This window comes from Arachis hypogaea, chromosome 13 (genome assembly GCF_003086295.3).
Source record: "Arachis hypogaea cultivar Tifrunner chromosome 13, arahy.Tifrunner.gnm2.J5K5, whole genome shotgun sequence".
Lineage (NCBI taxonomy): Eukaryota > Viridiplantae > Streptophyta > Magnoliopsida > Fabales > Fabaceae > Arachis > Arachis hypogaea.
In genome coordinates, this window is record NC_092048.1 from 87,312,332 (window position 1) to 87,325,526 (window position 13,195).

At 32.6% G+C, this 13,195-nt stretch overlaps 1 protein-coding gene across 1 annotated transcript; it reads right to left on the minus strand.

Annotated features, from left to right (window-relative positions):
• Nucleotides 1–389: 389 nt before the first annotated feature.
• Nucleotides 390–9,648, minus strand: LOC112732337 (heptahelical transmembrane protein 2). Its single transcript, XM_025781030.3, has 4 exons — nt 9,280–9,648; nt 9,029–9,136; nt 8,740–8,815; nt 390–1,321 (listed from the first exon to the last, which is right to left on the minus strand). Exons 1-4 carry the CDS (start codon nt 9,534–9,536, stop codon nt 629–631), a joined length of 1,134 nt encoding a protein of 377 aa, XP_025636815.1. The 5' UTR covers nt 9,537–9,648; the 3' UTR covers nt 390–628.
• Nucleotides 9,649–13,195: the final 3,547 nt, after the last annotated feature.

Consider the following 13,195-nt stretch of genomic DNA (forward strand, 5'->3'; position numbering starts at 1 on the left):
CTGGGCCAGCAACTTTGTTAAATTCTGGCCAGCATGTAACCAGCAAAGAAAAGTGAGTCATTGGATGAAATTTTACATCATTAAAATCATCATTGATGGCTATTTGATAGCTACAAATCACAAAAGTTGCTAGCCCCGTAGCATTCCTCTTTGTAGATTGAGTTGAAGAATTCAATTTTTTCGAGTAATTGATTAATATTAAAATAATATTTTTTAAACGAAATCTAGATGTTATAAAATGAAAAAATGTTATATATATATATATGCTAGTTGTGATGACTACTTATCAATCTTTCATTATAAGTTTTTCTTCTTCATTGTATCCCATTTAAAGTTTCTCATCTTCAATCTTCAATCTGTATAAGCGTGGAGCTGAGTAGTTAACAAGGTTTACTGTAACGATGAGATCATATCATATACATGTAAAGTAATTACTTTGCCGCATCAGAATAGTATCGGCACACTACGGAAGGCTGCATTTATACCTAGTATAGTAGTATTACTAAATAATCATTGCTATCAGTATTAGCTAGCCATTCCTTCCTAATATTACAATAACGCAATTCATAAAAGAGAAATAACCAAGAAGATATGGTGGTTTTGTATATATAGCAATTTTCATGGTGAGTTATGCGTGAATTGCAGAAAATGCACAGGTTGGCGATCCACGGCGAAAATCCATTATCCATAGAGTTGCAACACTATGTGCAAGAGCTCCAAGAACAACAAAAGTATGGAAAATCTGGTGGCTATGCCCTGCAATATCAAACGCACCAGGCTTCCATCTCTCAGGTATTCTAGTAACATAAAAGACTGCTCCTGTGGCATATAAAACGGCCATAACAACCTCGTATCCGAGTGCAACAAGAACAGGAGAGTGGTCCCAATGGAGCAGCAGAGCATGAATGGCCGGGATGACACCTGAGAATCCCATGGCAAGGAATATGGACGCCCGGAATGGTCGAAAGCGAGGGGCCGAGAGCGCAGGCGCAAGAAGAGTGATGATGGAGAGGACACCAAGCAGTGATATTGAGGTCATGTAGAGTAACCTCACGGGAGGGTTGCAGAAGAAGACATAGTGAATTGGAGCAAAGAAGGAGCATACTATCATTAGAGAGATTCCGGCGTAGTCGAGTCGCCAGAAGAAGAGATTGAAGTGCTGCGAGTGGCAGGCCAGCAGATGGGAGATAGAACTGCATGCCAAGCATCCCATTGCTCCGCCCAAGAAAACTAACCATGGCCATAGTGATATTGTTTCTGCACCCTTGTCTCTCAGATCATGAAAAACTAGGGGTTCCAAAAGCCGTCTCAAATGTGAAACCTGAGGGGAAAAAAATAAATAAAAGAACAGTTTTGTTGGTAAGAATACACATCAATTCGATAATCCAAAAAGCTGAAATGTAAGTTTACAACCAACGCACAGGTATTATTGTCACGGAATAAGTTACTTCCTCCTGTCAACCCAAAGAGGGATGAAGTCGTAAACCAAGCTATTATGGACAAGTAAATTGTTTGATTTTCAGATTTTTGGGCATAATGAACATATTAACATGGTTCTGAAAACCGAACCGGACCGGCCGGTTCAACCGGAAAAACCGGAAACCGATCACCTAACCGGTCCGGGTAAGATCAAAAACCGTCTGACAAAAAACCGGTGAAAAAACCGGTCGAACCGGCGGTTAACCGGTGAACCGAGAGAACCGGCCGGTTTTTTTACGGTTTATTGGTTTGAAAATATAATCCTAAACGGCGTCGTTTTGCTCTTAAAAAAAAAAAAAAAAAGAAAAAAATAAAACCCAACAAATCCCTAACCCTATCAGAGCCCCCAGCCGTTGTGCGTCCCTACCCCTCTCTCTTCTCTCTCACTCTCACATTCAAATCCCTAACCCTATCAGAGCCCCCAGCCGCCGCTACCGTCAGCCCCCATTCGCCGCTACCGTCAGCCCCCAGCCGCCGCCACTCTTCTCTTCCTCAACGTCTCTGTGCTCGTCGCGAAGCCACTCACCGCACCTCCTCAACCCTAATTTCCTCTTCTAACTTCCTCCAACAAACTCCACCGTCACTACCACAATTGACGCCGAATCGGAGCTTCTGTCAGCGAAACTGCCACCGTCGCGGATCGAAGCAGCTTCCAGCGGCGTCGTCATCTTGAACTCTGAACTCTGAAGCTTCCGGCATCGCGAACGTCTACTCAGCCCTGTTCTTCTCGCCGTCGCCAACGTGTTTGTTCTCCTCGCCGTTGCCAACGTGCTTGTTCCCCTCGCCGTCGCCAACGTGCTTGTTCTCCTCGCCGTCGTTCCAGTGCCTCCAGAAGCTTCCTTCCTCCAACAACAAGTTCACCTACAACTGCGACAACCACACCTTCAACTTCCTCGTCTATAATGGCTTCATTCGGTTTCTCTATTTTTCTCTCTAGATCTGTTTCCTCTGATTCAATTTTGTGTATATATGTATACATTTTTGTGTAAATTGTGTTGTTTTGAATTTGATTTGTTTTGTTTGAATGGTGCAGTACTGAAATTGATATGGTTTTGAAACTTTAATTAAAATAAAAAAAAAGAAACTGATGATCCTCTTCTAGCTCACTGTCACCACGGTCGTTCCTCCCTCGCCGTGTCTCCAGTAAGCCGCTGCTTCTTTAGTTTCAATTTCTAAGATTTTGGCTTCTGAGTTGATTTTTTGTACTAGATTCTGAATTGGGATTGTGTTCTGAGTTGGGTTGTTCTAAGTTGGGTTGTTCCTTAATGTGAGTCTGAATTTAATTTGAATTATTTCACTTAGTTTTTCTGATTCTGGATTTGGAGGTTGAGTTTTCTGATTCTGAATTTAATTTAATTTTCTGTTTCACTTAGTTTTTCTGATTCTGTATTCTGAGTTTTTGTTGTTGAAAAGCATTGAATTTGTTGAATCTAGTTAGGGTTTGGTTAGTTATAAGAAGCTTGTTGCATAATAAGAAATTTCATCAATGTGTTATTCAATTGAATTGTATATTGGCAGCCCAAAAAGGGATAATTGGATTGTATAAGAGAATTGATGTTGAATAATTAGCCTTGGCTTGACAATGTTGCCTGCAAGATCTTTAATTTTTTGCAGCTTGAGTGAAAATTCTGCCTCAGTTAGTTGTTTTAAAGTTATCAATAAATTTAACTCGATCTGAATATTATTAATGAACTTTTCATCTTCAATTTTTATTATATCTTAAATTCTATTAAAATTTTTTTACTTAAAAATTCATGAATTTTAATGAATTTAAATATATAAAATTATATATTAAATTTTTAATAATTTTATTTAATATTTAATTAAATCGGTTGAACTCCGGTTGGACCCCGGTTGAACCACTGAACCAGTAAACCAGTCGTCTCACCGGTTCATTGACCGGTCCGGTTCTCGCAACCTTGCATATTAAGCCAGTTTATAACTTACATGGTACCCTAGTTTCGGGGGAGTGCTCAATTACATTTTTTTTATTCTAAATGTTATATGATTTCATTACATATATTAGTTACCAAATAAAATTTAAAATAACGTTATATGTTCTTTTTAGTCAGTATTTAATTAATAATAATTTGTATTTATATTTATAGAAATATTATAGACAAAAAATTATATAATTTATACTTATATTTATCAGAATTTACATATATAAATTAATATAATTTATATTTATATTTTTTAAAATTTATACGTATAAATTAATAAAATTTATTTGTTAAACATAATTTAATATTTATATTGATCAAAATGAGAGCCAAAAATATTAAAAAATCCAATGCATAGGCATTTAATTTGAAGCATAGGATTTTGATTATTGATTGTCAGATTAAAACTTCATAATAAGTGATTTTACAAAATTATAATGCGAGTCACGGCGGTCATATTTCCCCTTAGAAATTCATCGGTTGGTCGTTTCACAAAAAATATTTTATCAGTTGATAGAACCACCATGAACAAATAACAACAACTCAGGTTATTATCATAAATATTTATTTATTTCTTTGGTCCACTACTATCATATTATTATATCATAACTAATTTTTAATCCATGAAATGCACTGGAAAGTTGTAAAATATTCATGAGTAAGTGTTTGTTAAAAATTAAGTATGATGTGTATCTTTGTAATATGCTAACTCTTATTGATTAAATATGTTTACATTTATACCACCCGCCGTGAGGTGCAAAAATTATTAAGAATTTTTTAATGTTAATTAATACAATCTAATAGTTACATATAATTTTTTTTTTAACTAATGACAACTATTCTAAATACTATACATAATATGCAACTTCGTCAAACCTAACAACCCTGCCATTTTCTGTTGATATATATATATATATATATATATATACGCACACCCCTTATGTCTTTATTGTTTGGGATTGGTTTCAGTTTATTTCAAGCATTTCGCCTCCCTTGCCCCTTCCCCAATTTTACTCATAAGATGTAAATACTCAGTAAAAGATTCCCAAGAATAAATTAGCTGTCCAAGTACTTTTATTAATTATTTTATTAATACCTACAATATATAATAATTTCTAAATTAGATAATACTATTTTAAAATTAGACTCATGTTTTCTATTTGTTTATTCTAGAGAATATTATGCTGTAAGATAAAATTATAATGTCCTTCAATATCAATAAATCAATTAATACATTACTTTTATTATCATTATATTTGATTTTGTAAATGTCGTGTATACATATATAGTTGTATGTATTAAAAACTGTTTTATTTAGAATCATAAGCTTTATTTATTATTATTATTATTATTATTATTATTATTATTATTATTATTATCAAATTTAATTTTCTATATCGTTACATTTTCTTTTGTAATCATCACGCATTTTTATATAATTAGTGTGTATTAAAAAAACAGCATAATTGAATTTGGGTTTAACAAAATCACGTACCCGACCCATGGATAAGAGCAGAAATCACATGAAAATGGGCTATGCTGGCCCACTTAGCACCTAAGTTCGGAGAATATTAGAATTCCTGTTCTTTGTATTTAAAAAATAAAGAATAATATTATACGTTGAAATAATAAAAATTAAAATAATATTAATTATAATTAATTTGATTATATTAGATTAATTTAATTAAATTCAATTTATAAAAAAATTTAGATGTATAGTATTATTTAAAAATAAAATAAAAGCTGGGATTCCCTTGTTGGCTTGTTGCCTTTTAAAAGTTAAACTCCACTTCAATTGACAAGAGAAATTAAATATATTGGATTTGATCAAAAACCAAAAATCAGAGGGACTGGATAATTATTGATACGAACCAGATTATCAGAAAACAATTGTGAATAAATTTTTTATAACTTGTGATAAAGATAGATGTCTATTTAATGGGTCCCTCATTTTTTTAAGAATAATATTAAGGAAGACTGAAGTGAATGTAATATGTGATTTTTGTACGTATAAAAATAAAGTATAAGTGGAGACAAAAAAATACACAGAATATGAATATAAAAACACTTTTTTTTTTTGTTCTATAGATATATGTTACAACATATAATAGTAGTAAATATATATAAATTATTTCAGTTATATTGAGATAATAATATTAGTGAATATTAATATTAGAGATTTTTATTTATATTTTTTATTTTATATTTTTTTTATTTATTTTACAACATGTTATTATCACGAAATTCTGATTAAAATTTAGAAAGATTCAAGTAATAAATTTTTATTATGTCAAAATTTTTTCATCTTGAATTTAATGCTCTTGATATATCTAAAAATAACTACTTATTATAGATATTAGATGTCGAAATTCATCTTGATTCAATGAATTTTGGAGATACTATTAAGGTTGAAAATAAAACATCACAGAAGGATAAAAGCCAAAGCCATGACAATCTTCCTTCGCGGTCAACTTGACGAAGGATTGAAAAATGAATATCTCACACTAAAATATTTTGTAGATTATTTGTGGAAGAACCTTTATCAATCCGATATGAGTGGACACACTTGCGTCTACAAGATTTTAAATTTATAAATGAATACAATTCAGCAATGTTCCCAATTATCTCACGAATGAAATTATGTGGGAAAAAGATAACTAATAATGATATGTTAGAGAAAGTTTTTTTGACCTTCCATGTATTGAATGTGCTGCTGCAATAACAATATCGAGAAAAAGAATTTAAAAAATATTCTAAACTAATTTCTTGTCTTCTTGTTGCTGAACGAAACAATGAATTGCTTTTAAGAAATCATGAAGCGCGCCCAATTGGCGTCGCCCCATTTCTTGAAGCAAATGTGACAAATTATAACCCCAGAAGAGGTAAATGGTATGGCTTTGGTAAGAAGAAAAATTATGGAAGGAAGAAAACGTGAAGTTTTTAGACCTGTAGTCCGTACACCAGAAGATGTAAAACTTGTTGGATACAGATGAGTATTTGTGAGAAAACAAAATGAGAAAAATGAAGTTGTACGCTACAAAGCTCGACTTGTGGCACAAGTTTTTTTCACAAAGGCCCAGTATAGATTATGAATAAACATATTCTCCTGTAGTAGATGCAATAACTTTGCATTATTTGGTCAGTTTATCCGCATACCATAAACTACATATGCATCTAATAGATGTAGTGACAACTTATTTATATGGATCATTAGATCGTGATATCTATATGAAAATCTCTGAAGGACAAAAAGATATTTAAACTATCCAATGAATATTCAAAGGGGTTATACTTAGTCAAATTCCTAAGATCTTTATATAATTTGAAGTAATATGAACGAATGCATTATAATCGTCTTATTAAGTATTTGGCCGAAAACGGATTCAAGAATAATGATATCTGCCAATGTGTTTTCATAAAGAAATCTGCATATGGATTCATTATAGTTGTTGTGTATGTCGATGATTTAAACATCATTGGAACTCTTGAATAGATTTTAACAATTATAAAAGCTCTAAAAGAAGAGTTTGAGATGAAAAATTTTGAAAAAACTAAATTTTGTTTTGACCTGTAGATTGAGCATACAAAAAATGGGATTTTTATTCATCAAACAACATACACAAAAAAGATCTTAAAAAGATTTTATATGGATAAATCATATCCATTAAGTATCCCAATGATTGTAAGATCTTTGGATGTGAAAAATGATCAATTTTGTCCTAAAAAAAAAATCTTTGGTTCTGAAATAGCATATCTCAGTGCTCTCAAAACACTAATATATCTTGCTAACAATACACGACTTGATATATCATTTGTTGTGAATCGAAAATTTTTTTGATATCTTCATAGAACAGTTGATATGGGTTTGTTTTATTCATATGAATCTAAGTCACAATTACTTGGCTATGCAGATGCAGGATACATGTTTGATCTATACAAAGGAAGATTTCAAACAGGATACCTATTCACATATGGTGATACAGCTATATCATGGAGGTCTACAAAATAGATGATAGTAGCAACATCCTCTAATCATGCTGAAATACTAGCGATATACGAAGTAAGTCGCGAGTGTTTTTTGTTCAAAAGTTTAATCCAATATAATCTGTCGTGTGAACTGATTAATTATAAAATAGCTTCAACTATTCTATTTGAAATAATATAACATGCATTGCTCAACTGAAGAGTGGATACATTAAATGTGATAGAACAAAACACATTTCTCCCAAATTCTTCTTCACTCATGTTTTTCAAAATAAAAAACAATTGATGTCCAACAGATCTATTCAAATGATAATTTGACAGATTTATTTATAAAGTTATTTCCAAAAATTCTCCTTTAAAAGATTGATATATCATATTGGGATGCATCGATTTCGAGATATTAAATAATGTCGACAAGAGGGGGAGGTTATATTCTTTTTTCCTTAATCAGGTTTTTATCCCTATTAAGTTTTTCTTGACAAGGTTTTTAATGAGGCAGTCCTTAAAGAATATTGTACTCTTTTTTTTTTAACTAAAATTTTTTTCTATTAAATTTTTTTTAGTAAAATTTTAATGAGACATAATTTTAAATGAACATCTAAAGAAGAGTGTTATGATAAAAATGAATGGCCATTTAATAGAAGCTCACTTTTTTAATAGTAAGAATTTAATTTATGAAGGAAGACTAAAATTAATAAAATTTGAATATTTGACTTTTGTATGTATGTAAATAAGCATGGGTTGAGACAAAGAAGATACACACAATACTAATATAAAAACATTTTTTTTTCTCTATAGATATATATTGCAACATATAATAGTAGTAAATATATATAAATTATCTCAGTTATATTGAGATAATAATATTAGTAAATATTAATATAAAATTTTTTATTTATATTTATTTATTTTATATTTATTTTCTTTTTTTTATTTATTTATTTTACAACATAACTAATATTAACTAATATTTTTTCTTTACCTTTTTTTTACCTTTCTTAATCTTTTATTTGTTTATTATTTTGTGGGAAGGTTTTTTGGTTAACACGAAAATCTATTTTCTAACAAATAGATTAAAATTTAGGTGATAATGTTGTTATAATTAGTGTTGGTGGAAATTCGGGTGAAGTCGACTTCACATGAAGTTGATACCTGAAAACCATCAGATGATTTGACTAATTTGACTAAATTTTCATCTAATAGCATCCAACGGCTCAGGTATCAACTTTACGTGAAGTCGACTTAACCTGAGTTTTCAAGTTAAGTCATACCTAAATAAAAAAAAAACCCACATGCTAACAAATTAATTACGTAGAGTAAATAAATAACTAACCGGGAACATATTTGTGTCGTGTGGAGAACCATTGATCTCTTTCTCCGTCGTCAGCGACCCCATTCCGTCTGCCCTACTGGCTCCACCACATACAAGATGCATACAACATCAGAACGTGACATTTTGTTTTATAGGTCTAGCTAATGATTTGGTATAAATAAAAAGTACGAGAAGAATTTCTCTTTAGGAAAGGCTTTTCTTATCTGATTTCATTAATATAAAACACCAAAGATATACCCAAATTAAAAGTATTCAACCATATTGTCTTCAACAACGACGACATATATACCTGTAGAAATTTGAGGTAAAGCCTCCAAGACCGCCGGTTCCAGTGGTTCCCACGGGCAACAAGCTCATGACCGTCATCGCCCCAAATATCAGAAAACCAACCAAATGCCTGCTCCATACCAACATAATAAAATGAAAACATGGTAATAATTAGAAGAAGTAGCAATTAAAAAATAATTACACAACAGCAAAATACAAATTAATTGTATCCTGAATGAATTTTTTAGAGCACAAAAAATGAAATTGGCTTACGTCCAAACGTTTAAGGTCTCGTTATGCCAGGCGAAGATGCTCCATAATGCATCCTTGACGGGCCATTCCGAACGGTAATGGTCCAAGATGAACTCGTTATCTTTCATGTACTCCGGCAACTCCTCGAACCTGAGCAATCGAGGTTCGAATCTCGCTTCTGCCTTCGTTTTCGTCTTCGCCTTCATCATCATCATAGTCGTTCCGTTGTGTTTGCCGCCGCTCTTCTTGCCTCTCCGGTATTGGACGCTGCCGTTCATCCTCCGCCAAAAGGTCGCCGGAGAAGAAATATAAATTAACTCCCTTCCGGCGAGGTTGTCGCCGGCTATTTCGTATTCCTCCTAGATCTTTGCTTCTCACACCTTTGTATTTGTATATCCTATCTCTCTCCTTCTATTTATATACTCATCAATAAAACAAGACAAAGTCATGTGAAAATATTTTCTTATTCATTTTTTTGATAATAAGAAATTAATCAAATTATACATAGGATGGGACGTCTCTCACTCTCTGGTATTGAAAATTTGTGTTTTTTAGTATTAGTTTATTTTTTAAATAAGTTTTATTACCAAAAAAGAAGAAAGTGTACCATTTTTTACTTTCACGCTTGTTGATTTTTGGGGAGAAATCGGACATAAAAAGAAAAGAAAAAAGAAAAAGAAAAATAGATTTGGTGGCAGCAAGTTGAGAATGAGAAGTGAGATTTCTGTCGGAACTTAAAAGCCAAATCTAGTGACTCGTTTCTTTTGGGAGAAGGTGAAGAATGAGTTTTCAGTGTGAACCAAGAAAAATGTGATAAAGCCAAAGTTCTAAGACTTGGGATTGAGAAGCATGTTGAGGAGTCATAACAAATCTAATCTTCCCCTTCTTTTTCTTAACATTTTTCCCGAAATAATTAATTAAATTGATTGTATTTCATTTAACTATTTTTTTACAGATCCATATGATCGATGAAGTATGAGGTAACTGTCAACAGGGTAAAAAGTTATTTTATGGGTTTGTATTCAATTGCAAGATTTATTGTCGGGGGAGTAGATGGTTCATACACTTTTATCACAAGGTACTAGGAGTGTTTAAAACCGATTTAAATAGAACAAAATCGATCAATCCAACTAAAAAGACTGATAATCAAATAAATTGAAAATCGAATTGAAAAAAAAAAAAAGTAGTTTGCACGCAGTTTTTTTTTTTATTTAATTTGATTTTTGATTCTGATACTAAAAATCTTAATCGAATCGAACCGGACCAATTTTTTACAAAAACCCTATATATATAAAAGACCCACTCTAAATGACTTAACCCACCCATGACTATCAGAAATCCTAACTACTTCTAGCCCTCTCTCCAATCTCTAATCCTTTAAACTCTCACTACCTCTCAGCGCCAAAAACTCCTCCCACAGCGCCAAATCTCACTGCCAAAACTCCTCCCTCTTCTTCGCTATCGATGCTGCTAGACAGAATCATCAAAGCGTGGCGGCGCGACCCTTTTCTCTCCCTCCCCATTTCTCATAGCGCTTCTCTCTCTACATTGTCCTCCACGACTCCACACACCATCTCTTCCAGCAGCACGTCGTCTCTTCCACTTATTAGCAGCCGCCGTTGTCCTCCACGCATAGCAACAGCACGCACCAAAACTGTTGTTCGTCGTCCTCTGCGAGTTCGCAGCCATTGTTGTCATTTGCGCTGCAGTCAGCACAGTAGCATTCTTCTGCATCTAGAATTGGGATGCTTCTTAGGTAAATTATTTGTTCTAATAATTGGTTTTTTATTCCTCTGATTAGTTGTTTTTAGTTTTATTCTAATAATTGGTTTTATTTTTATTTTGCTACTAGTGTTAAATCCGTGCGATGCACGGGTTTATATTTTAATTTGACATGATAAATTAAAAATAGTATTTTATAACTATAATTTTTTTAACTTTAGTATAATACTATCATCGTTATTATATAATAAGTGTATTAAATGTTATTTTATATTTATTTAAAATAAAATCTAAATAAAACAGTTTAAAATTTATAATATTCTTGAACAATAAGAAAATAGACCTAAAAAGATAAGAATATATATAACTGTATTGGTAGTATATTGATGAGTCTATATTTGATGGTATATTTTGACTCAATTTGGATGGATTCTAGCACATGAACTCACTTAAGCACCAAAATAGCATACTTTTGTGTTTGATCCCTAATTTAGAATTAAATGTGAAAACATGCATTTTTGTGCTTAAATCGAGTAATTTAATTCCACTGTTATGTCATTCGATGCCGTGATATGTTTTGTGAGTGATTTCAGGTCATTTTGGCAAGATTGGCTAAGCAAAAGTGGAAGAAAGCATGTAGAAGGGAGAACACATGAAGAAAATATGGAAAAGCACACATAGCAAGGTGTGCGTGCGCACAAGCAAGCATGCGTACGCATAAGACCACATCAGCCAAGTGTGCGTGCGCACAAGCTAGCGTGCGTACGCACAAGAGGAAATTTCTATGCATGTGTGCACACAAGTACCCGTGCATACGCACAGGAGCCAAAATAGCCAAGTGTGCGGATGCACACACCTGTGCGTCCGCACAGGTCCCTGCACGTGATTTCATTAATGAAACGCGTGTTGTGCATTTTCTGTGGGCTTTTGGCCCATTTTGGAAGGCTTGGATGCTAATTTTGGAGTGCTATATAAGGGGATTCAACACATATAAAAAAAGAAGCTTTTTAGGGTAGATTAGGTAGAAAATGCATTAGGAGTAGGAGTAGAGTAGAAAATGCTTTCTTAGGGTTTAATTTTTATTTTCATCGTAGCATTTTATAGCAAGCTTTTCCTTGGATTTTTGCTTCTTTTATTGTAAGTACTCTTGATCTTCTCTTTAATTACATTGCTTTTGCCTTTATTTTCTTATGGTTCAAATTACTTTGTTTATAATTACAATTTTGAGTTTCTTGAAGTTTTGATTGATGAATTTAATGTTTCATGCTTTCTTTATATTTGTTTGGATGTTTATTGTTGGTATTGTTGATAGTTGGTTATAGTTTGTTATTTTTCCTTGCAATTTTTCATGTTTTACTTTTATGCACACAAGGTGTTTGTGAAAATGTCAACTTTAGAATTTGAGTAGATTTTCCCACCTTAGCTTGTGGTTTGAGTTCCTAGGATACTAGAGTCATAATGTCCGACATTTAGTGGTAATTCTTGGGTAGTTAGTTGACTCTTGTTTCCATTGACGTTAGCTTTTTATCAACTAGTTTGGTAAGTTAACTAGGACTTATGGATTAAGGTCAATTATGCTTGTTTGACTTACTCCTCGATGGTTGGGTTGACTAGGCGAGATTGACTCATCGTAATTATCATAGTTGTGGTTATGGCGATGATAGGATTCCTTGGATTCTCATTCCCAAGTAAAGGCTTTTTTTTGCATTTATAGCATTTTCACTAGTTTTGATCTTGTTTTCCCTTTACTTGCATTAATTCACAATTTCGCTCATTGCTTAGTTCTTTTATTTCTTGGTTCTTTTAATATTTTGTTCTTTGATTGCAAAACCCCTTTTGTCCTCTTAACAACCAAAAGCGTGACATTTCCAATTGCATCCTATGGAGAACGAACCGAGGTTGAAAGACTCTCGGTTTATATGTTTTGAATTGAAAATACTAAACTTTGATTGAGAGGATTGTTTGTTGGTCTAGGCTATACTTGCAACGAACATATTCTATTTTGAGAAATTCTAGATCGACATTTATCCACTCGTTAAGTTTTTGGCGCCGTTGCCGGGGATGCAATTGAGTGCTATCTTTTGGTTGTTGTAAATATGTCCATAGTGTAAATATCTTACTTTTTGGTTATTTGGTTGTTTTTGTTAATATTTAGGTGTTTGCTTTTCTTGTTTACTTATGTCTTTTGCTTTTATTTTCTACTTTCTCTATGAGC